At 48.4% G+C, this 25,702-nt stretch overlaps 1 protein-coding gene across 1 annotated transcript in view; it reads left to right on the plus strand.

Moving 5' to 3' along the window:
- Positions 1-536: 536 nt before the first annotated feature.
- Positions 537-25,702, plus strand: part of KIAA1755 (KIAA1755 ortholog) — a 34,876-nt gene continuing 9,710 nt past the window's right edge. Inside the window, exons 1-11 of the mRNA XM_084851831.1 lie at positions 537-652; positions 5,629-5,708; positions 5,851-6,032; positions 9,989-10,111; positions 10,424-10,621; positions 12,614-13,922; positions 15,688-15,873; positions 16,304-16,427; positions 19,524-19,617; positions 22,466-22,552; positions 25,298-25,414. Coding sequence (XP_084707957.1) covers positions 537-652; positions 5,629-5,708; positions 5,851-6,032; positions 9,989-10,111; positions 10,424-10,621; positions 12,614-13,922; positions 15,688-15,873; positions 16,304-16,427; positions 19,524-19,617; positions 22,466-22,552; positions 25,298-25,414 — 2,616 coding nt within the window. The remainder of the gene's footprint in view (positions 653-5,628; positions 5,709-5,850; positions 6,033-9,988; positions 10,112-10,423; positions 10,622-12,613; positions 13,923-15,687; positions 15,874-16,303; positions 16,428-19,523; positions 19,618-22,465; positions 22,553-25,297; positions 25,415-25,702) is intronic.

Below are 25,702 nucleotides of genomic sequence, written 5' to 3' on the forward strand. Positions count from 1 at the left end.
TCAGCTGCCTTAGCATCCGTCTGATCACCTCAGGGAAGTTCCACAGGAGCCAGAATGGGTCTTCTCAGAAGGTATCGATGATGCGTGAATGTTTTGACTCAGCCAAGAGGCTCTCATCCCTTTTTGACAAAGGGTTGGGGAGATGCATCCATGCAGAGAGACTGGAGTGAGTCATTTTGGTAAAGGGAATCTCTTTTAGTCAGCAGGAGGCCGCGAATTGCATCAGAAGGTATGAGAATTTCGTTCCTGTTCGCAAATCACGCAAACATGTCCTGTTCGCAACCCCAAATGTGTACAACAGCAGGAGCGTAATTCTGCAGAAATGCACACTTGAGCAAGGGCATACTTCTGAAATATGCATTTCTCAAAAACAAACAAACAAACAAAAACCCCATGCATTTTCATGCTTTTCCTGTTTGGGGGAAAAAAAATGCTCATGTTCAGGAGTGAGAGCAAGGCAACAAGGTGGGAAATGGAGGACTTCAACAAGCTCGAACTTTGCCCATTCTTCCATCCCTGGAACTGCAGGGGGTTGCATGCATGCTGGTGGAAGTGGTGGTGGCTGCCAGGAAATTGGGACCAGCTCCTTGTTTGAAGCTGACTGTGAAAGTGTGACTGGCTGCTTCCCTTTGGACAAGGACAGGAGACTTAGGTATTTCTTGTGATGGCTTTCCTTGCATGCATGCTTAACATCAGAAAGTGGTCATCTCTGGCAGGATTGGGACAACCAGTTTCTTCCTCCCAAATGTTGGCCACAATCTTATAGAATTATACAATCATAGAATAGTAGGGTTGGAAGGGGCCTACAAGACCATCAAGTCCAACCCACTGCTCAGTGCAGGAATCCAAGTCAAAGCATCCCTGACAGATGGCTGTCCAGCCTCGTCTTGAATGCCTCCAGTGTGGGAGAGCCCACCACCTCCCTAGGGAATGGGTTCCATTGTCGTATTGCTCTAACAGTCAGGACGTTTTTCCTGATGTTCAGCCAGAATCTGGCTTCCTGTCACTTGAGCCCATTATTCCGTGTCCTGCACGCTGGGATGATCAAGAAGAGATCCTGGCCTTCCTCTCTGTGACAACCTTCCAAGTACTTGAAGAGCGCTATCCTATCTCCCCTCAGTCTTCTCTTCTCAGGGCTAAACATGCCTAGTTCTTTCAGTCTCTCCTCATAGGGCTTTGTTTCCAGTCTAGCCTTTTATGCAGTCACATCACCTTGTTGGCTCCTATTCAGCTTGTGATCCACAACAATTCCAAGATCCTTCTCGCTTGTCATAGTGTTGAGCCAAGTATCCCCCATCTTATAACTATGCATTTGGTTTCTTTTTCCTCGGTGCAGAACTTGGCATTTTTCCGTATTAAATGTCATTCTGTTGTTTTCTGCCCAGCGCTCCAGCCTATCAAGACCACTTTGAATTCTGTTTCTGTCTTCCAGCGCGTATTAGCTATCCTGCCGAATTTTGTGTCATCTGCAGATTTGATCAGCATTCCCTGCACCTCCTCCTCCAAGTCATTAATAAAAATGTTGAAGAGCACTGGGCCCAGGACTGAGCCCCGCGGTACCCCACTCGTTACCTCTCCCCAGTTGGAGAAGATCCCATTCATAAGCACTCTTTGAGTCCGATTCTGTAGCCAACTGTGGATCCACCCGATTGCTGTTTCATCTGGCCCACTTTTAGCTAGTTTGCTAATCAGGATATCATGGAGCATTTTGTTGAAAGCTTTGCTGAAGTCGAGGTATATGATGTGCACAGCATTCCCACAGTCCACATAGGGAGGTTACCTGATCCAAAAATGAGATCAGATTCATCTGGCAGGATTTGTTCTTGACAAATCCATGTTGGCTTTGAGTAATCACGGCATTGTTTTCAAGGTGCTTACAGATGGATCGCTTTCTAATCTGCTCCAGAATTTTCCCAGGGATTGATGTCAGACTGACTGGTCTATAGTTCCTAGGTTCCTCCTTTTTGCCCTTTTTGAAGATAGGGACAACATTAGCCCTCACCCAATCATCTGGCACTTCACCCGTCCGCCATGATTTCTCAAAGAGAATAGATAGTGGGTCTGAGAGTTCTTCTGCCAGTTCCTTTATTACTCAAGGATGCAGTTCATCTGGCCCTGGAGATCTGAACTCATTCAAAGTAATTAGGGGTTCCTTGACCATATGCCTATCGATCTCAAGCTGCAATCTTGCCCCTTCAGCCTCTACTTTGCCAAGGGGCTCATAGACCCTCTTTAGGGAGAAGACTGAGCCAAAGTAGGAATTGAGCACTTCTGCCTTTTCTTTGTCATCTGTTATCATTTTGCCATCCTTATTTAATAGGTGAACCACCGTTTATTTCCTCTGTCTTGTACTATGCATGTATCTGAAGAAAGCCTTTTTGTTGCTTTTAGCATCCCTCGCCAACCTCAGCTCATTCTCAGCTTTAGCCTTCCTGACGCCATCCCTGCAATTCTGTGCTACCTGCCTGTACTCTTCCTTTGTTGCTTGGCCTTCCTTCAACTTCCTCTATGTGGTCTTTTTGTTTTCAGGTCATCTCTAAGCTTTTTGTGAAGTCAAATTGGCTTCTTCTGTTGTCTTCCACCTTTTTTCTTGTTGGAATGGTTTGTAATTGTGCCTTTAGAATTTCCTTTTTTAAATACTCACACCCATCTTGGATTCCTTTCCTCATTAAAGTTGTTTGCCATGGGGCCTTACTTATCATTATTCTGAGTTTATAAAAATTGGCTTTCCTAAAATCCAGGGTACGCATTTGGCTACACTGGGCTTTTGCTTCCTTTCGAACCATGAACTCAAGTACAACATGGTCGCTTTCCCCCAGAGTTCCCGTAACTACTACTTTATCCACTAAGCCATCTCTGTTGGTTAGGATCAAGTCAAGGATAGCCGATCCTCTAGTTCCTTCCTCTACTTTCTGTAGGAGGAAGTTATCATCAACACAAGTCAGGAAATTCCTGGAGGGACCATGTTTTGCAGAATTTGTCTCCCAACAAATATCGGGGAAATTGAAGTCCCCCGTTACTACTACGTCATGCTTCCCTGAAATATTGGCTCTTTGCTTTTCAAAAGTTTCATCCTCATCTTCTCCTTGATTGGGCGGCCAGTAGTAGACTCCAGCCACCATGTTCCTTTTATTCTTTGCTGCATTTATTTTAACCCAGATACTCTCTTCCTGATCATTCTCTTGCAAAACCTTCATTGAAAGAAGTGGAAATGGTGCAAGAGCTCCACTCTGCTCAGAATGTGCATGGCCCTTCGACAGCATAAGCAGTAAGAACAACAACACAAAACATGTCCCTGCCCCTAGGAACTTACAGTCTAAAATATGACTGTGGGAAGAAAAAGGAGGACAGATGAGGGAGGGAAGGGAAACAAGGGAACAATGTCATGAGCCCTCCCTCCCTCTCTCATAATATTAGACCTCAAGGTCATCCCATGAAGCTGAATGGTGGGAGATTCAGGACAGATCAAAGGAAGGACTTCTAGCACCTAGTTAAACTATAGAATCTGCTACTACAAGATGCAGTGATGGCCACCAATTTGGATGGCTTTAAAAGGGAGCTAGACAAATTCCTGGAGGCAAAGGCTGTAAGTGGCTACTAGTCTTGATGGCTCTCTATTAGCTCCAGTATCTGAGACAGTATGCCTGTGTGTACCAGTTGCTAGGGAACATGGGCGGGAGTGCTGTTGCACTCAGGTCTTGCTTGTTGGTCTCCTGTCAACAGGTTGTTGGCCACTGTGTGAAGAGAATGCTGGACTAGATGGACCCTGGTCTGATCCAGCAGGGCTGTTCTTATGTTCTAAAACATAGGTTGAAAAGATTTCTGATGAGGAATTTCAGATTGTTGGAGACGCTGCACCTTAAAGAGGTGTGCTGAGAGGGATTCTGAGCAGTTGTCTGAGAAAAGGAATGTGTGTGATATGTCTACATATACTACAAACTGTGTGCTCTTGATATATGTGTGTGTGTGTGTATCAATATCAAACTACAGTAGGCTGCATCAACAGAAGTATAATTTTCAGACTATGAAATGTATTGGTGCCACTGTGTTCTTGTTTGGTCAGACCTCACTTGAAGGGCTGCGCCCAGTTTAGGAAGGACATTAGCCCTGCTCAGGTGTTATTAAATAAGGTTAATTTACCCCACAAACAGTGAGCTGGGCTGCCCCAAATATCCTGCCCACCAATGTTGTGCACATCATGTAGCCCCCTCCTAATGCCCGCACATATACTGTGAACACCTGTACGGAGGGGACCTTTGTTCATTCAGCTGTATGCGCAAAGGCCCCTCCATACAGATGTTTATGCTGGATGCACAAACGTTAGGGGACATCACTGGCCAATGTGGCCCCATGCCCCATTCGCATGAGTTAGTGCCTGAATGGGGCTGCTGACAAACTGGAACATGTCCAGAGGAGGGCAGTAATGACAGTGAGGGCCTGGGGACAAAGTCCTATGAGGAAAGGGGGGGCATGCTTAGCCCAGAGGAAAGATGATGCCGAGAGGATAGGATAGCCAGCTTCACATATGTGAAGGGTGGTCACACAGATGATGAAGCAAATTTGTTCTTTGTTCTCCAGGGGGCAGGGCTCAAACCAACAGATTCAGATTACAAGACAAAAGATTTAGATTACATAGTAGGAAGAACACCCTGACAGTAGAAGGAGATCATCCAGCTGAAAATACTGCATTGGAAGGTGGTGCGCTGTCCTTCATTAGAGGGTCTGAAGCAGGCCCTCGGTGGTTGTGTATCTGGGATGCTGGATTTCCTGCATGATCAGAAGGTTGGACTGGATGGTCTTTAAGGTCTTTTCCATGATTCTATGATCCAACACCTTTGGTTCTCACTGTAGAGCAGGGGTGGGCTGCATGCCCACCCCTTTTTTGTGTCTCTTTCTGTCATCGAATTTTCCGCCAAAAGTCAGGGCACACTGGCAGCAGCAAAAAAGCTGCATTTTTCCTTTAACATGAGGTGTACAGGGAGCAGTCCCAGAAGCCCAGACGAGCATGACTTTGCATTAAAACAAGGTGTGCGCTCCCTGCGCAACTTCTTTTAAAGGAAAAATGCAGCTTTTCTGCTGCTGCCACTGATGGGAATTATTTGATATTGCTGCCTCCTACTAAAAAGGCAACTTGAGCACGCTCCGGGAGAGAGCGCAGGACAGGAAGGCCTGGCGTGCTATGGTCCATGGGGTCACGGAGAGTCGGACACGACTGAACGACTGAACAACAACAACTAAGAAGGCAGTTGGCAGAGACAAACAAAAGGCAGAACACAATGAGCGTTTACCAGTTCCACATGCACACAAAGGCAAAAGAAAAGGAGACCACACCCTTCTTTAGTGAAGAAAGGGTAAAATGATTTGCTCAGAACTGCCTGCCTAAAAATGAGGGGAAAGTGTGTAGTTTCAGACATAGCTTGCTCAGTCCATTTCTTTGTGTACTATAACACTGGCAGGAGAGAGAGCAAACACAGGTGCTCCCAGCAATGGAGAAGGTCAGAGGCAGGCGGAGGGAGGAAGGGGAGGAACCAATCCCAGGAAACCACACTGTAGGCTATAGAGATCCTAAGGCTAGCTGTGGCCAACGTTCCCATGAATTCACTAAGTGCAACACTGCCCCCTTCCTAGGTTGCAACATGCCCAACAGCCACCGCACCACCAAATGTTGGAGGTGAATTCAGCAGCGTGGTGGCAATTTCAGCAGCAGGGTATGTGGCATTTGTTGGGTCCGGGGCAGCCCCCAGGTCCCTGGAAGTTGCCCGCCACTGCTGTCAAGAAACCACAGACACCCCCGCTCATTTCACTGAGTTCACCTATTGCAGTTTGGGAGTCATCTGGCGTTTGCTGCAGGCATCCATGAGGAAGCTGCTGTGGTGGACTTTGCACATGCCCTGCGTTGCGCATGTCACGATGAGCTGGGATGTGTGCGGCTCTGCTTACAGGCTCAGTTTCCAAAGAGAAGTACATCTAGGCAGCTACGATCAGGGCTGCTTATGGGTTCCAAGATGGAAACACAGTCAGATGGGAAGCAGGTGAAGCCAGGCTGACGCTGGAGGAGGCGGCCGCTTCAGGAGCGAGGGTGACTGGAAAGAGGGGAGCGAGGGAGCTGGAGTGAAAGCAGGCCCAGGCACTAGGACAGGCCAGGAGCAAGTCACGCCTGGAGGCCAGAAGTCCCACCTGGTTCCTTGGGGCAAGAGACCAGCAGTAGCCACTACCCCGGAGAAGCATCATTCTTGCCTTCCAGAGGCAACGGCAGTTTCCTGCTTTCAACTTTTATCTCTGTGCCGTTCAGTCTAGACTAGGGGGGATGTTTTGCGTGTCATTTTATCTTTACACTCCAGGGATCATAACTGCCCTCCCCTGCCCCCCGACCCCAGAGCAGTGCGCACACAGTGGGGTTTAGAGTTCAGATCCCTCCAGGTCAGCTTAGTCAATCTTGTGAGTCTTTGAGACATCCGTGCGCCTCCAGGCAGCTTCCCACGTTTGCCGCTTGCCGGTGCCTTAGGTGCAGCGGCAAGCTGCCTGCCAGGACAATGATTACTTCAGCTGGAGAATGGAAGGGGGAAGCAGGGAGTTCACAGGAGATGGGGCATTCAGAGTCAGAGTCAGGGAGGGGTGCACATAGATGGCCCAGGCCCGCAGTAGCCAAATGGCAAAATCTGTGGCTATAACCCCGGGGACCCCCAATTCAAGCTCAGCCTCCTCCATGAGACCATGGGCCAAGTGGTTGTTGGCTCCTTGATGGCGTGCAAGCAAGCTGTGCAAGAGACAAATCATATTGTTGTTAATGTTTGCGTGGGATTTGGAGCAGACCTTTCTCCTCCACCTCCTTCTCCTCCATCCATCCGCTTTCCATTGCATCAGAAGATTCTGGCTGCTGAAATTTTATTGGGAAAGAGAACAGTTTCCAAGTAAATCCACAGGGGACAAAAGGGAAGGAGCAGAGTCTTATTTCCTCCTCCTCCTCTTCCTCCTCCTCGAAAAACCAAACACTTTGGAGGTTCAGCTATCCAGGGTAGCTTGTGCTGGACTGTGGGATGTGAGCAGAATTTATTCTTCATGAAGTGTGTGGCATTCAGATTTTGCATCCAACCCGAATTCCGGCTCAACTTTTGGGGGCATTTAGAATTGAGCCACCAAATTCAATGGCACTCAAATACGTGTACAGCTTACGCTCATATTTTCACGGTGGTTTTAACGTGACAGAATCATGGATCTGGCTCTATTTGGCACCCTGCATTGCCAGCCTGGTTTGTAAAACCTGAACCAGGCATCCAAGGGGGTGTTTGCACCAGCAATTTACTCCGAGCCGGCTGTGTGTTGAGGTCGTTAGGGATACACGACGTTGTGGCCATCTAGCAGCCACCCTGGAGCTTATCAGGGAACAACTGGATTTCCTGAGACTGGTTAAAGTCCGATTCTTTTCCTCAAGTTGGGTTCTCCCCAGTATAGTTGCTGTGTCCCCCAGCCCCTGCATTTAGCTCAGGTATGCCAGCCCTGCCCAGGGGTGTGCCTTTCTCCATGACCCCAGTCAAGGGGTGTTTCCTCCCATTGTGCTGAATGAGGCTTGCCCTGTGAATGCCCACAGAAATGACAGAGAAGCCCCTCAGTTGACACGGCACACATCAAAGCCCAAAGCCTTAAATGCGATTAAGCGCGATCTCGAGGCTTCGGCCCAGTGCCTTAGGGCGTAACTGATTCACAGCTTCCATACAGAGATCCTGTGTGTTAAAATGGGGGCTGGTTTCAGTCGCTTTCCCACAACAAACCCTTTCTTGTCTCCTCAAAAGTAACTCCCATTGTGGTCGATGAGGCTTGCCTTTGAATGCCCACATCAGAACTTACAGAGATTCCCCCTCAATTGAAATGGCACACGTTAAAGCCCAATTCCTTGAGTGCAATTACGCGCAATCTCGAGGCTCCGATTCATTGCCTTAGGAAGTAAGTTCTTCACAGCTTGGTTATAGATATCCTGTGGGTTACAATGGGGGCTGGTTTCTCTGTTTGTGTTTACTGCTCTCTTTCCCACAACAAACCCATTACTGTCTCCTCAGAAGTAACTCTCATTGTGGTCAGCGAGGTCCTGTGGTTAAAATGGGGGCTGGTTTCCATCTTTGTGTTCTCCCCCACCCCTTTTCCCAGCACAAGCATATGTGTGTCTACTTGGAAGTAACTCCCATTGTGCTCAATGGGGCTTGCTCCTGAAATGCAGGAGCATCTGGACTTTCAGGGGAAAGGAGAAGGGGGGTTGAGCAGCCCCTGCCAGTCAGATGACGCTCACCCTACCCCCCGCCCCCACCCGGAAGTATCTCCTCTGAAGCGATTTTTACTGGTGGTGCGGAGAACCTGCTCATGGAGCCCTGCGCACAGCAAAGCCGATTCCTTTTAAAAAATACGGTACTCCTCCATTAGTTTCTCCTTCCATTGTCGTGGAAACATGGCCCAAGACAGAAAAGGAAGAAAAGTTTTTCTAATCCCCACCCCGCGCCCACACGCTGCGCTCCACATCGCCTTCTCGGTTTGTGTTAAGACTTCCCAGAACCTTCCCACAACCAGAAAGTCTCGGGGGGGGGGGGATTCCAGTTTAAATGCAGTTCCACTTAGCAGCTGGGATCTTCATTTGGCCCCATGACTCCTAAAGCCAGGGCTTGGATGCAAGGCACAAGAAGATCACGAGGCTGGGGATAACATTTCCAGGGCTGTCATTGCTCTCATCTTGTGAGAAGCTTGGATGTCTGAGGGAGGGCAACCGATGGGCCTTTAGCAATATATTCCAGACTGCCTCATTTTCCTCAGCTCCAGATGGCTCTCTCACATTTCCCTCTCATCGTCCTGGATCTACTGCTTCTGCTTCTTCCGCTCCTTCGTCTCCTTCTTCTGATAGACGCCAAAAATGCTCCGGCTGGGAAGGAAGAACTCCTGGCCTGCAGAGTAGTCAGGGTGGTCCCTGCGGAGTGTGGGCTGGAGGAATGGCGCTCAGCGAGCGCCTTTCATGCCGGGCAGAGAGTGCAGGCGGCGGCTGGGAGAGGGCGGGGGTTAGGGGAGGAGAGGGCTTGCTCCCCCCTGGGCCGGGGACGGAGGGTGGGGTGCCGTTCAGCTTGTTTATACTGGATGGATGCTGCAGGCACCGCCAAGAGCCCGCTCTGCAAACAAAAAGCCCTGAGAGAGTTCCCAGAGTCAGATGTTTTCACCTTTACATAAACAGAGGATTGCCAAAGGGGCCGTGGAAATTCAGAAGTTATGCTGGAGACAGACAATAGTTTTTCAAAGCCTCCAAGGTTTATGATTAGAGCAGCCTTCCCCAACCAGGTGCCCTCCTGATGTGTTGGACTATAGCTCCCATCATTCTAAGCCAACAAGGTCAATGGACTTTATGGGTGTTGTAGTCCAGCACATCTGGAGGGTGCCAGGCTAGGGCAGTGATATCAGAGGCAGTATGCTTATGTGCACCAGTTGCCGGGGAACATGGGCGGGAGGGTGCTGTTGCGCTCATGCCCTGCATGTGGGTTCCCGCTCGACAGCTGCTCGGCCACTGTGTGAACAGAATGCTGGACTAGATGGACCCTTGGCCTGATCCAGCATCAGGGATCTCCTTATGTTCTTATGATTGTTCTCCAAGGTGCATATTAGGGGTGGAAAACCTTGTTCAGCTCAAGGGCCAAATTCCAGTTAGGAGATGCTGTTGGGGGCCACATTCCAGTGGTGGGCAAGACCGAAGGCAAAGGGGGTGGGGGCAACAATGCACACACACACCCCAGCATATTTAGCTTAAAGCTCTTGCTGTCGCTAAATCAGCCTTCGGAGAGGCATCCCAACTTTTTAGATGGGGGAAAACTGCACAAAAGCTGTGAAACCACCCATTGGGGGTGGGTGATGGGGGTGGGGCCAAGAGAAGGGGCGTGGCCTTCTGGGGAGCCCCGGAAGGCCAGATTGGGACTGCAGGAGGGCTGCGTTTGGCCCCTGGGCCTGGGGTTCCCACCCCTGCCAGATATACTCCTTTCTCCGCTCACACTATTATCTCTACGCCTCCTACATCCTTCCCCAAAGCACAGTGACTGGAACTGAAAAGGAGAGCCCTGCTAAGGTTATTGCCTGGCTGGAAGCCATAGCTGTCAGTCACAAAACTACACCCCCTCCTCTCCCTTTCCCACTCCCCACCTTGGCATCTTCCCGATATGGAGAGCCTGGGGGGCAGGGGATGTATCGATGGATTGCAGACACACACTCTTTGCCTCGCTGTCCTTCCGAATTGCTACCTAAGCTTCAGGGGGCTCAAACTGGATCCAGTCCATTCAGGGGACCTCCTGCCGTGACTGGGGCTTCTCCCAAACCTCCCAGATCAGCCCGACTTGGTACTGGATCCCTCTCACTCTACTGCACGGCCCTCAGGGGTCGCGCTAACTGCCCGCTCTTCCCCCAATAGGACCCGCAGTCTCTCGACGCCGCAGTGCAGAACACCCTCTCGGGACTCTTCCCTCCGTTTGACGTCACAGCCCCAACTGTCCTCAGCCAGCTTTTCCGAGTGCTGGAGGCCAAATACCGCGGGGATGGGCTCTGCTGCCTCCTCGACTTCCTCATCCCCTCGAAGCGCCTTCTGGAGCACGTGCGGCAGGCAGCCTGTGTGAGTACAAGGAGAGGGCCAGGCCCGACCGAGGCCTGGGGCGGCCTTGGGGTTTGTGCTGTGGTGTGATGCCTTTGAGGGCAGCACGTTTAACACAGAGAGGGCCAGATCCACCATGGCCTTCTCTCCTACAGCCCCACTGAAACCAAGCAACGCTGCACAACAGAACCCGCTCGTTCTCATCCTAGTTCTGCATGAACCAGAGTTCCCTAATCTGCTCTCATGACTTCTTCCTCTGCAGTTTGATCCCCAGTCAGTAGGTACCTATGGGAGGCTTTCAGCCAGCACTGTGCGCACTGCACGTTCCTGAGATTCCACCATGGTCTTGGACAGAGAAGTCATAATCTTCAGAACTCAGACCTTTCATGCACGCAAGTTTCTAGCCCTAAAGATCATGGGGCTAAGCTTGAACATGCGTGGGCACTGACTAGAGCGGGGGGACGGGGGACTTGTGGCCTTCTAGATGTTTTGGGCTTCACCACCCATGATTCCTCACCACTGGCTACGCTGGCTATGGCTGATGGGAGTCGTAGGCCAAAACATCTGCAGGGCCACAGGTTGGCCACCCCTGGCCTAGAGGAATCCCAGAAAAAGCGCAGTGGGAACAGAAGGTGGGGCTTTTCCACTGCTCTTTGTCATTTTTGTCTTTCCCATGGGCTAATAAAAGCAAAATAAGTGGCCCCAGGTACGCAAATGTATGAACATTTTCCTGGCCATGGAATGTTGCAAAATGCTGGTCACATTTTATTTTTTTATTTATGAATGGTAAGTCACAGTCGGAGTACCCCTGGCATACTACTGTGCCGCAGCATCACTGCTCTAGCATAAATTACAAGAAGTGCACACATTGAATTCCCCTGGCGATTCCTGTGGTGAACCCGAGGAGCCTGCGCGGCCCCTAGAGGAGCCTGCGTGGTGCTTCTCTGTGTGGTTCCAAGCTCTGCATTACAGCAGGTTTGATCACTGGACCGTGCGCTCACTTGGTGCATGTCTCCTTGGGCAGAGGAGATGCTGGGCTTGCCTTTTTCTATTCACCGGGACAAATATGCAGACCAGAGACTCATGCAGAGGTGCTGAGGGTGGATAATGCCTACTCTTAAACACTCCACAAGGGAACTTTTCCAGCTGCAGCAGTGAAGCCCCCAGCTGTTCTCCAGGAAAATGCGCATGCCTCACCTTACCGACATCCAGGAAATAATGTTTCAGATCATTTACCTACAGCTCTGCTTGAAGCCGTTTGTTCTTGTACCTGTGTTTTTCTTGCTCTGGATTCAGGCACCCTGGATCCCCCAGGGCTCCTTGCACCTGAGACGGTGCTGTTGTGGCATGCTAAGCACCAGAGCAAGGGACAGAGCAAGCGGGGGGGGGGGGGCCTCTGCCAAGACAGACCTAGCAACTTGCCAGGTATGTTGTGGGGAGAGAAAGTCAGGCAGACTCTATGGCAGGGAGGGGTGGGGAACTTCTTCAGTCCAAGGGCCAAATTCCATTTCAGAGAAGCTCTGGGGGGCTGCATTCCAGTGGTGGGCGGGGCCAAAGGCAGAAGGGGCGGGGCCAAAAATACAAAAAGTGCCAGCATGTTTCAGCTTAAAGCTCTTACGTCCAGTAACTCAGCCCTAGGGCAGGCACGTCAAGTTGTCAGAATGTTAGAACTGCACAAAAGCCAGGACACCACCAAACAGCCTGTGCGCGGAGGAAAGGGTGTGGGGTTGCGGGAAAGGGCATGGCCCACCAGGGAATCTCAGGAGATAGGATTGGGCCAGATTTGGCCCCAGGGCCTGAGGTTCTGCCCCCTGGTCTAGAGGTTCACAGGGTTGGGGGGATCTCGAGAGTGGGGGAAGTATTCCAGAGCCTGGTCATGCCTGCAGTGCCATTCCTGGGGACACAGTGGGGTTTCTTAATTCAGAATTAGATGGGGGGGTGGATAGGGTAGCACATGAAAGATGGGACATGATTCTGTCCGTACATTGTGCCTTTCCTTTCTCTGCCCACCAGGCTCCATACTTCAGCTGCGTTTTCCTCCATGAGGGCTGGCCACTGTGTCTCCATGAGAAAGTGGTCGTCCACCTCGGCCCACTCAACCCACTCCTCCTGCGCCCAGGGGACTTCTACCTCCAAGCAGAGCCCTGTGGAGAGCAGTCGGCATGTCTGGTGGTCAAGTGTCTGTCCAGGGATTTGACCACCGTGGAGAAGATCTCCATTCCTGAAGCCTCGTGCTGTTTGCTCTTCACAAAAGAGTGGCTGGAGGAAATCAATCGGGACCTTGACCGGCCAGCGCTGCACACTTGCCTGGTGGCCACTGGGAATGGAATCGTCCCTGTTCCATGGAGTAAAATAGCGACTCCAGAATTCATCCAGATACCCAAAACAGAAGGTTTGGTTGAGCAAGAGTCCTCAGACGGCTCAGAGACTTGCTGCAAGTTGAATTCTCAGCAGCAGAATTGCCACCTTTCTGGGGATGGACACAGAAGCCCTCATGGGAGTTTGCAGTCTTCTCAAGGCAAGTATCCAGGCCTTATCAAGGTGGATCAAGGATCCTGGAAGAAATCCTCTTTGTTCGTTGTGCCAAGTCTCTGCGATATCATTAGTGAGAACCTGGAAGGGGAATATGTGAACCTACTGGAATTTTCTGAAGAAAAGAAGCTGGACTTTTCTTCTCCCGCCAAGTCAACAGCGTCGGCTGCTCAACAGCAACAGCCTCCAGGAGAGGCATTACCCAGGACTAAAAAGGGGCTTGTTTGGGTGAATGGAGATGATGGGGCAACAACAGAAAACTGGAGTTGTGGGAAGGGACCAAATTCAGAGGAAGGTCCCTGCACACCTTGCCTGAGGAGGAAACTAAACCAAGACCCCAAGGTCCAGGAGCCAAGATGTCGGTACCGCGAGTCGTACGTGGCTGCCCTCAAGAACCCTGTCAGCTTCAGCTCGGGATTGATGGCAGCCATTTTGGAGGAGATAGACGTAGCCAAACAGGCCTCCCCCTCAGAAAGCACAGATACTCAGCCTCCTGAAGGGTCAGACCAGGCGGCTCCCAGAATCCTCTCTGAGCATCCAAACAAGGACGGGAAAGTGGAGGAGGCTTCCAAGCCAGGGCCCTTAAAACTTCTGAAGTCTCCCGCAGAGTCTCCGGCTGCCAGTAATAAATTCTCTTTCTTGAAGGGCCACCGTCAGCTGTCCTCCTCAGGGGGTGGCTTGTCTGTGCCAGAGAAAGCCGGCAAGAGGCAGGAAGGGCCTCGGAAAAGAACACTGATTGTTTGCTCTCCCAGAACAGCCCGAGCAAAGCCTGCAGCAGCAACAGGGAAAGGTAACCATGATGGGAGGCATTTAGGAATAAGCAAAAATAAAGCAAGGAATTAAAAGGGACAGTGGTGTAGTGGTGCTCATCATGGCCGTCTCCACAGCCATGACCACAGGGAGAGTTGATTCATATCAACCGACCAGTTCTGGCGGTTTTCATCTCCACCAGGTCTTTTGTACAGTGAATGGCTCTTCACAGCCCATTCAAGACCAGGCCGCCCCAAAAGACTTTGCAGAGAACAGTATATTGTTATGGGGAAAATCCATTTCCCCCAGCTACTGTGAGGATTGTTGCTAAGCTCAGAGGGAACGGGGAGTTCTGAGGGGTTGACAGATGATGTCCACGGATGAAAACATGTTCGTGCTGCTTTCGCCTTCACGTCCTGCTTGTGTACTTCCAAGAAGCAGGATACAACTCAGTGTCCCTGGAAGATGGCCTTCCAGCCTCCGTTTAAGCACCTTCAGTGAAGGAGAGGCCACCAGTCTATTCCACTCTCAAGCAGTTCTTACTGTCAGGAAGTTTCTCTTAACATTTAACCGAAATCTGCTTCCCTGGGGTTGGATCCAGAGTTAAGTCATACGTAACAGTAGATCCACTGAAATAAATGAGACTGAAGTTAGTCGTGACTAACTCAAGTCCCACAGATTTCAACAGGTCTACTGTTAGTATGACTGAATTTATTTATTTATTTATTTATTACATTTCTATCCTGCCTTTCCTCCAAGGAGCCGTAGGTGACATACATGATCCTCCTCCTCTCCATTTTATCCTCACAACAACCCTGTGAGGTGGGTTAGGTCAAAAGTTAGCGACTGGCCAAAGTCACCCAGTGAGCTTTATGGCCGAGTGGGAACTAGAACCCGGATCTCCCAAGTCCGAGTCCAACACTCTAACCACTACGCCACACTGGCTCTCAAAGCCCTGCAATCTGGATCCATCCCCAGCCATTTCCATCCATTGGTTCTAGTCCTGCCTTCTGGAGCAACAGAGAACAACTCTCCTCTACCTTCTGCCTGGCAGCCCTTGGCATATCTGAAGGTCACTATCATGTCTCCCCTTAATCTTCTCTTCTCCAGGCTCTACACATACCCAGTTCTTCTGACTATTCCTTGTAGGGCTTAGTTTTCATGTTGTTGTTGTTGTTCAGTCATTCAGTCGTGTCTGACTCTTCGTGACCCCATGGACCATAGCACGCCAGGCCTTCCTGTCCTCCGCTCTCTCCCAGAGTGTGCTCAAGTTCATATCCATTGCATCGGTGATGCTATCTAGCCATCTCATCCTCTGCTGTCTCCTTCTCCTTTTGCCTTCAATCTTTCCCAGCATCAGGGTCTTTTCCAGAGAGTTTTCTCTTCACATTAGGTGGCCAAAATATTGGAGCTTCAGCTTCAGTATCTGTCGTTCCAATGAGCACTCAGGGTTGATTGCCTTTAGGATGGGCTGATTTGACCTCCTTGCAGTCCAGGGGACTCGTAAGAGTCTTCTCCAGCACCACAGTTCGAAAGCATCAATTCTTCGGCGCCCAGCCTTCCTTATAGTCCAGCTCTCACAGCCATATATTACTACTGGGAAAACCATAGCTTTGATTAGACAGACCTTTGTCAGCAAGGTGATGTCTCTGCTTCTTACTATGGTACACCTTATATGACAAGGAGTGATCTGTGGGTTCTGCTAAGTGGCCCCCCTGATTTTGGAGTGGTGATCAGGCCAGATAGCCTTTTGGTAGACGCCATCTCTGCAATTCTCTAACTTTTCAACTTTTCCCCCTGCCCAGGTACCAGTCAGATTGATGCAGTGTTTTCAGGACTTCCAGCTCCCAGGGGCATGGATAGCGGCACTGTGAGCACAACAGACACCCTGCTCAAGGAATGCCTTCGTCCAGGATCGGGCACGCAGGAGCTTGTCCAATGGGAGGCGCTCAGTCCTGAGCTCTTATCTTCTGGGGTTGTGTGTCTACCAGGTACTGTGAGTGGAAATGGTGATGAGTACAATCCACTGGGATGCTTTCCCTCATAAGCTGCACTGCCGACCTCTTCCGCAGCTCCCATTTGTCCCAATATACTTGAGAACATCCTGATGGATTGTGTCCCAAGGCTGCAAGTGCTCCAAATAGCACAGAAGGAAACATGCAGCAGAGCTGGAACAAATTCAGAGGGAGGAAGCGCTTGTAAAGTATCAAATAATGTGCTGTAACAAGTTAATTAATTAATTTAATTTTCTATTTTCCCAGTTTGGCTGCAAAGAATAAAAGAATGGGTGTATTCAAATACAATTTGAATAAAAGAATGGGTGCAGTTCGATCGGGAGGGCCTTGCAAAGTGAAGTGTGAATACTCCCTTTCACCAGGGTTTTACTTATTATTGTTGCCTTAACTTCCCTTTGGACTTCAGGGAACACTGATAAACTCGGGAGACCCATAGTCCAGATCACCACGAATGGCGGAGCGTGGCAAGCACCCTGGTGTTCAGCCAGAGAAGTGACACGGCTCCTCCTCTATCTGTTCGCCTTGTCAAGGTTAGTAACCCTCCTCCAATAACATCCTTTCCAGAGCACTTCCATCCTGGTCCTCCTTTGCTCCTTTCCTTTAAGTCAATGAAAATTATGTCCCTGCCGCCCCCGAGAACTCCCTGCTTTCTAGAATTCCAGTTGTTTTTGCAAATGGATACATTTCTTTTCAGCTGGGTGCGGGCTTTGATGATTTCCACTGTTCCCTGTTGGATAATTTTCACAGCTGCCACATCTCCAAATGTTTGCTGCCTTGTGATTTCAAACATTATTATTTTATTGGTTTAATTGTTTATACCCCACATTACCTTATCAATGATAAATATACATAGTGGCTTAAAACAGCAGTCAGACAATAAAAACAGTGAAAAGTACAAATGTAAAATAGCAGCAATAAAACATACAAGTCGTCTCTCGGTAAAGAGCAAAAACAAAAATAAGATTTCTGGTTTCATTGTTTTGATGGAATACATTAAAAGATTCAACATTTTAAAAAAATCACCTTCCTTCTATAGACAATTGTTGAAACCATTTAAGACGAATTTTCCATTTTGTTCCTTTACCTTTGGGAATGATGGGTAAGGATGAGATCTTTGAGGGGTTTGGAGTTGAGTGTCATCAGATCATTATACACTTCTCCTTTCACTTGGTGTCAGGTGTAGTAGTCCTCATGAAGGTTTGTCTGAAGTTGTACAGTTTGGCTGTGTGCAAATAAACTGAAGCTCAGTCTGATGAAGTCATGGTTCCCTGTTAATATGGTTATGGGGGATAGAACACTTCTGGATGGTGTCACACTCTCCTTAAGGGGTTTGGGAATGGCCCTGGCACTTCTTGGCTGCCCCTGGTGCCCAGAAACATGTTCTTTTTGCTTCAGCTGATGTGCTAGGTGTGCCCTTTTTCTGGACAATAAGGACCTGGCAACTGTCTCTCATGCCCTGGTGACTTGATTACTGTGATGTGATCTACATGGGGCTGCTCCTGAAGAACTTCAACTGACCCAGAATGTGGCAGAATGTGGCTTCTGTGTAGAATGGGACGTAGGGCTCATGTGATTATGAACTTCACTCATTACCATTTTGCTTCTGGGGTTAATTTAAGGCACTACTTTTGATTTTTAAAGCACTTAGTGACACAGGACTGGAATAACAGCTTCTCCCATATGTAATCAGGAGACACATTGCTTCAAGTGCCACCATGGTCAGTAGAGAGATATTCTTTCACTAGAAGTGGGGCTCATTCACTGGTGGCACCTCCACTGTGGAATTCCCTCCCCAGTGAGATCCATCAAACCTACACTATGGAAGCCTTTAGAAGTCTTCCTTGTTCTACCAGTTGGCACTTTTTGTGGATTGGTATCTGATTTCTACAGATTTAACTTTGATTTGTTTGATTATTTTTAATTATAGTTTTGTTAAGATGTTTGTATTCCCATTTAATTTCCTCTGAGGGCAATTTTTTGAGGAAAAGGAGCAGCCCATAAATTTAAATATCATATGAATACTCTATAAGAGGAAGTAGAAGAGAAAATGATTAAATATTCCTTTGAAACAACTCCTCCAAAAGTGACCTGGTGGACTTTGTCAGGAATATAAAATCCTGCATTTACTCCGCCCTCATAATGGATTGGATCCAGATTGGCCACTCCATGGACGGAAGGGCTCCTTCTTTTCACGGAAGGCGCTGGGATCCACCAGAAGCTAGAGATGTCGGAGAAATCTGCAACGGAACCAAATGAGTTTGATTTTTCTGAATCCAGCCCATGGATTCCACAGAGCACCAGCTTTGCCCCTGTCAGGGGATTCCATGGACTTGCAGACCTTTTTCTAGCCTTTGAGAATTTTGCACAAATTTCGTCATAGAAAAACACACAATTTTTTTAAAAAAAAACCAGCCAAAAATGCACATTTCCCCCTAGGCTGAAGCACAAAAATGCACATTTGGGGGGAATTTGCCAATTTTTTAACATGTGAATTTGTGTAAACTCACATTTGTACAAAGTGCAAATTTGGAAACTACAAAAAAATCTGATTCCGTCGATGGACAGACGATGGAATGAAAGGTGCCTGATATTCCATGAAACACAGATGGAATGGATTTTACACAATCCATACATCCCTATCAGAAGCTCCCAGCTGAAGGAAGGGAGCATGGAGGCCACTGCTCCTTTCCTCTGCAACCCCCCTGCATGGCCTCTCAAGCTGCTCTGGAGGGCCCTCCAGTGGTCCAGAGCAAGGGGCTTCGGGGGGAAGGAGGAATCATGACAATCATTTCCCCACCCCCTTCCTTCAGCATGAGTGGAACTCTCCTAAGCATGACTCTGGACTCAACCCATTGTGTCTTAGGAGCCTGTTCACACAAATCATTTCTTCTCCCATGCAAGGTGCTCTGATGGCAGCCCCCTGTTCCCCCAGGAGTGAACTCGCACAGACATATATAATACATGAAATGAGCAGCCAAGAGTCCAGCTGGAAGCCATTCTTATGGCCGAGGCAGCATTTTTATTTTTTGCAGGCAGTGGCATCAGGAGAATATCTCATGCAGAACCTTCCAGTCCCTTTCAGCCTTCTTCTTGAATACATCCCAGGAAGGATATTTCACCCATCCTCTCTAGGTCCCTTTCCCAAGGACTGAGCTCCCTCCCTTCTTGGAGTTTGTTGCATCCACCATTAAGAATTGACCAAGTCAGTTTGGCAACATCTTATTCCATCCCACAGGCACAGGGATGTGCAAATCAGCAAAAGTTGAGCTCACTGAAATTCTCCACATTCCACCTTGAAGCTCATTCCGACTTGAGTCCATATCAGATTGCGAGCTTTGTTTTTTCCTTTTCACATGAAAATCCATGCGTATTTTTGTGCGTATTTTCCCAAATATATGCATCAGCGGTGTGCATCCTGAAATGTACATATTCTTCTCCCATTGATAAAAATGTATTTGTGCTCATGTGTATTTTTCACATGTATGCATGCTGTTGAATGCAATGTTTTTGCTCTGCAAATCACATTGCAAGCTTGGAAATGTACAGACTTCAACCGTCCGAGTGCGAACTGGATAAATCCTGATAAAAAATGAACTGAACCTAATTTCTCATATATCCCTATACAGGAAGCAGTCGAATGACACAGGGCTGATGGTTGTCATCGATGCCAGAAAAGAGCCTCTCTCTCCCACACTCTCTGCAGCCCTGGGAACCATCCAGGTAATCACAGGTGGGTGGGAAGAGCAGAGGGATTTTATTGTTTACGTGGTGCGTGTGTGAGTGTGTGTGTGCTGTTCATTTTTCACAGAGCTTTCTCGTTTGCTTGTGCCCTCATGCGGTGAAAGAGAGGTACAGTTACACATTTCTTCCAGAGACCATTTTCACTGGAGGAAATCTGAGGCTGCATTTCTCCTTCCTGCCATGAAAAAAGCATTTAAAGGCTCATTTATACAAAAGGTTTCAGCAAAACCTGCATGTGAATAATACTCACCCTCCTCCTTCTCAATCTCAAGCATGCAAACAATAGGCAAATTGCGGCAATTTGTACACACAGCGCACTCCTAAATAGACTGGTGACACAATCCTGTGGAGCAGCATAAATGCACGGCATTAATATTGTTCGAATATTCATGACCAATATTCAAAGGTTATGAATATTGTTATCATAACCTTTCCCATTTCTCTAACCGTCACCAATGGGACGTTATTCCCACATGGCTTTGGACGTAGGGTTTTGCTGAGGTTTGTTTCTCGCCAAGAAAAGTGCCATTTCAGAACAAACTGTGTTTTCTCCAGAACAGCAGGTCTCTCCTTTGCGGGCGGGGGTGGGAATCGGCTTTCACCATGAAATCAGTTCATCCTGTCCTCTTAGCAAAGCACTTAATAACAGAGAGGGCGGGATTGTGCTACATATGTGGTGCGATGCTCCAAAAGAGCACTCCTCCTCTCTGTGGTGAAACACAGTTGCCAGGAGGAGGAGGAGATGTCTGCCGTTCTTCGGGACACCTTCCTAAAATAGGGTGTGCTTTTCATGGGGGCAGTGGGGAGGGGGAAACGGTTCAGTCATTTCATTAAAAGGGCCCCCCTGTGATTACAGCTCAGTCCAATACGGGTGAAAAACTCCATCATACGTTGATGAGGAAAACAAAGAAAGAACCCGTAGGGCAGCCTCCCCCAACCTGGTGCCCTCCAGATGTGTTGGACTACAGCTCCCATGCTGGCTGGGGGATGCTCAGTGTTGTAGTCCCACACATCTGGAGGGCACCAGGTTGGGGGAAGCTGCTGTGAGGGAAGATTTCCAGGAGGTGGTATTTATTTTACATACAAACTGAGAATCTCTGTCTGAAATAGCTTCAGCTGTTGCCAGCAGCTACTTGTTAGGAACCTAAGAAGAGCTCTGTGCTGCAGACCAACGTGGGCCCATTCAGCCCAGCCTCCCATTTCCCACAGTGGCCAGCCAGCTGCCCCAGGGCGAAGCCGACAGGAGGTCATAAAGGGAGTGGCCCTCTCCCACTCTTTTAATGGCAGACCTGAAGGTCCCATATAACCATCAGGACTAGTGGGTAGCCAAAGTGAGAGCAGGGGGCCTCACATTCACGAACAGCCTCAAACTTTGACTTGGTGTTCTCTCCAAATGATGTTACACATACCGACACTGAGATAAACTGACAGGACTGAATGAAGAAGACATTATTCATCATACAACTTTAAACTTGTGTCCTATTACTGGGCCACACCGCCTGTAATGCATTATGAATTCATATTTTTCATAAATCCTGTAATTATCTTGTGAATAGCACAATTATATTGTAGGACATTGCCATGTGGTGGAACATGTAAAACAGAATGAAGTCTATAGATTACGAGTGACACATAGCTATCATTCAAAACATAATTGATATAATACTCTCTGTTTTATCGAAAATTTTAAAGTGACATTATTTTGCCACAAAAGTTCTGACATTTTGTATCTGTCAAAAATACTTCAATCGCTATACTTTTTGTCTGCAGAGAAATCAAATATTGTCAAAAATTAACTTATATTTTCTGGTTTGTCAATACTAATAATCTGTATTTCTCAGAGTGATTTGGTTTTATGATGGTTTTTTAATTTATTTTTCATTCCATGTTTACTACTGTTCAGCTATGGGACAAGATCATTTGAATGGCCTTGCTGTGCTTAACATAAACTGTGATCTTGCAAGAAAAGTAAATTTTTCCAGAATAACTGGTGAATTTGCACAGTAGAAAAGCACTGGTTCAATAAAAAAGGGAACATTTTTTTAACAAATTATTGCATTGTAATTTTTTGTGTTAAAAGCGTTAATTTTTTAAATGTAAACATTTAAAATATACCACAATTTATGTGATCCTGTTTTGGCATTTCTTCGTTTTTTAATATACTTGGAGCATCAAAAAATGGAAGTGGTCTGAGACTCTCTCGACCTCTGAGAGGTGGGCCTGAGAGGTTTGGGGCAATGCTTTTGGATGAGATGGGGGGAGGCATATCTGCACTTCATGCCTCCCCCAGACTTCAGGCTGGGTTAATATTCCCTTTCCCCAGGGACCCCTGAGAACTGTAGTTTGGGGCGGGGGGGGGGGGCGCTGCAAGGGGATCCCTAACAGAATTCTCAGCAGCTTCAGCAAACTACACTTCCCAAGATCCTCTGTGTGTGTGGTGGGGGTGGGGTGGCAGGGGTTGCCAGGATAGCTGAGCAGGTATGAAAGTGGTACTGATTTGTGCTTAATACCCTCCAGCTCAATTTTTAGCAGATCTCCAGGGCAAAGGATTTCCATGGTTGTGGAGGAGCTGGTGAAAATGGCTGTCAACAGGTCTTGGGGCCTGTTGATGGAATAACTGAGAATGCTCTCCACAGACCTCAGACACTTCATTGGGCAGAGAAGAGCTCCGTTCCTAAAACTGGCTGGGCCTGAGCTATTTAGGGGCTTATTGATTAAAATTGGCGGTTGCTATCTCAGAGCCCAATTTGGAAACACCAAGTTCAGAGAGAGCCATGCAGGGAAGGGCTGGTTCCTGGCTGACCCTTGGTCCCTGTCTTCCTTGCAGAAGGCCTTGCCTGGCTCCATCCATGCTGTTCTGCTATTGGCAGAGAAGGAGGCAGCTTCACATCTGGAGAAGCTACTTGGCGTGCAGGCGAGTTCTAGGGTGTCGGGTTCTTTGGGTGAACTTTGTTTTTTTCTTCATGCTGTGCAGCCTACATTTTGTTTCCTACAAGAGCAGCAGAGCTGAGATTTCGGGCTGTTCGTTCTGCTTTCTCAGCAACTGGAGTGAGTGATGCTCTCCCTCCCAGAATGCTCTGCCTCATTTGCAGCTGTATGACAAGCACAATAAAAAAAAATTAAAAATCAAAAGCTGCAACTTTCCCCATATCTGCACTTCCAGGCTGCAAAAGGCTTCACCTGTTGAACTGCTGCCTGTCATAAGAAGAGGAGAGTGTCTTTGCGGTGTTAGGCCAGAGTCCATGTAGTCCAGCATTCTGTCATGCATTGATTAAAAGCAGAGGAGACCTGTCACAGACGTAGGCTGTAACCTAATGAGAGGGTGTTATAATTCACTTGCTTGTTTAAAAGAATATATGATATATCATTTTTCCAAATTAAAAAAGGTCCCCAGATTGGTTTACAATAAATGAATACACGCACACCCCAACTTTGGTGAGACAATATGTCTCCCACAAAAATGTTTGTGGGACATTTGGGGATTTTCAGGGGTGGGTAAAATTATAAGGAAGTTCAAGGTACTGTGTAACTTTACAGTATGACAAGGTGGTGCCTCCCGCACTTTTTCCCTTTTCTTTTATAGGGAAAAACCCAGTCTTGTTGCTGCTTCAGGCCGTGGCTTTGCTCCTGGCCACCTTCCTTGGGCCAGAACGCCCCTTGGAATGAGGCTACATCCTGGCATCGCGTTGCTCCCATTCCCAGGGGCATTCCTAGGGGAAAGATGGCTCCCCCATGGGCTCACGCATTTATATCATATAATGTATATTTTAACAGTCCTACGGGGATTGCTTGAGAAAGCTGGAGAGGAGGAAATTAAGGGGACACACGATGGCCACCTTCAACTACCTGAAAGGCTGCCATGCAGAAGATGCCATGCAGACTGTTCTCTGTTGCTCCAGAGAGCAGGAGTAGAACCAATGGGTGGAAATTGCAGGGAAGCAGATTTCGGCTAAACATTAGGAGAAACTTCCTAACAGAGAGCGCTGTTTGGTGGTGGAACAGGCTGCCTTGGGAAGAAGTGGGTTCCCTTATGGAAGCATTTAAGCAGAGGCTGGATGGCTACCTGTGAGTGATGCTGTAGCTGCGCCCCGCAATGCCGAGCCTGTATGGAGCAGGGGCTGGACTAGATGATCTCTGAGAAACCTCCCAACTCTCTGATTCTATAAACAAAAATGAACTCCTTACGCATCAGCCTTTCTCCCCAGCATGGATCCTGTCCATTTTCCTCCCCCAGGCAGTTAATTACTCAAGACTCCAGTAGGTGCAGAGAGCCCTAATAGACTCCCGTTGCCGATGGCCAAGTGAGCTCACTTCCAGTTATAGCTCCATAGGCCGGACATGGGCATTAAGATAATAATTCAGCACTTGAACGGGTTTGCTGTTCTTTTATTAATGCTGCTCAGTTTAATTAATGCAATATGAAATATTAATGAGTATGATTAATGGCCTCTGCTGCAAATGATTAAAATGCTCACATTTCCCCAGTGTGAGTCTGAGAAGCAACGCAGGCAGGCCAGAGTGGCCGCTTGGCATGGCTGATGGATGGCAAGAGAGGCTGGAAGCGAAAGCAGCTCCTCTCTTTCCGAACCCCCCTCCCCTCCCCGCCACACACTCACACTCTCCCATATATTTTCCACTAAGTAGAACTAAAATGGCTGGTAGCAAAACAGCTGTGCCGAAATGCAAACTTGCAGAAAGAGGTTAGGCTACTCCTGCAAGGGCCAAACACACCCTGCAGCAGGCAGGTGGGCAGGCGAGCAGGTGGTGTGGGAACCTGGATTCTGCACCAGCAAGGCCGACGTCCGCAACCTGAATAAATGATGCAGATACACCAGGCTTGCATATATTTGAACAGGTAGCATAATTTATTCTGGTATTGGCTGCCATGCAGAGGGGAAAAATCTGACGTCCTTCTGGTGCCAGGCAAAACCCTTTGTATAAAACTGCACTTTGAGAAGGATGCAGACAAGCTGGAGAGGGTTCAGAGGAGGGTGACAAAGATGATCAGGGGACTGGAAACAAAGCCCCGTGAAGAGAGACTGAAAGAGCTGGGCACGTTTAGCCTTGAGAACAGAAGACTGAGGGGAGATAGGATAGCGCTCTTCAAGTACTTGAAAGGTTGTCACAGAGAAGAAGGCCAGGATCTCTTCTTGATCATCCCAGAGTGCAGGACACGGAATAATGGGCTCAAGTTACAGGAAGCCAGATTCCGACTGAACATCAGGAAAAACGTCCTGACTGTTGGAGCGATACGACAATGGACCCGATTCCCTAGGGAGGTGGTGGGCTCTCCCACGCCGGAGGCCTTCAAGACGAGGCTGGACAGCCATCTGTCAGGGATGCTCTGACTTGGATACCTGCATTGAGCAGGGGGTTGGACTCGATGGTCTTGTAGGCCCCTTCCAGCCCTACTATTCCATGATTCTATGATTCTGTACACCCACGCCTTTTAGTATTGTGTTTGAAAAGGTGTCAGGTGTTGCTTTTTACCCAGGCTGATGCTTCTGCCCTGCTCTGTTTTTGAACTTGTATATTTGTATAAATTTTGCTGTTATTAAAAACTTACGTTAGCTGCTTTGCTCTGATAAAGTGGGCTAATTTTATAAATAATGTTTTTTCCAGCCAGAATATTGACTGTCATGTTGTGCCACACCTGTAGGTGGAGCTGCTGAGCTCTCTGAAGGCTCTTGGCCGACACGTGGACAGCAGCCAGCTGACCCAGGCCTTGGATGGCCAGTTCCCCTACTGCCACGGCGAGTGGGTTCAGTACTTCCAGGTGCCTACTGCCGGGGTGCCCCTCTGGCCTTTGCGGGGTGGAGGGGTAACCTGTTTCTTACTGCCTTCTACAATTAGCTGAACATCCCTCCCTTTTAGGAAATCTGCTCCCAGCCCCTAAGCCTTGGAGCCCCCAACCCAAAGGTTTCCTCCTGAGTTTGCTGCTCCCAGTCATCCCTGAGGATTCCTGCCTTTCCCTTCTCACTCCTTAGACTCTAGACTGTAGTCTCCTTGGGGCAGAAGCCTGATTCTGCTGCTTACGCTGCAAAATGGCATGACCGTTGATGGC

The sequence above is a fragment of the Heloderma suspectum genome, chromosome 4 (genome assembly GCF_057233095.1).
Source record: "Heloderma suspectum isolate Gila_16-S chromosome 4, 16-S_ref, whole genome shotgun sequence".
NCBI lineage: Eukaryota > Metazoa > Chordata > Lepidosauria > Squamata > Helodermatidae > Heloderma > Heloderma suspectum.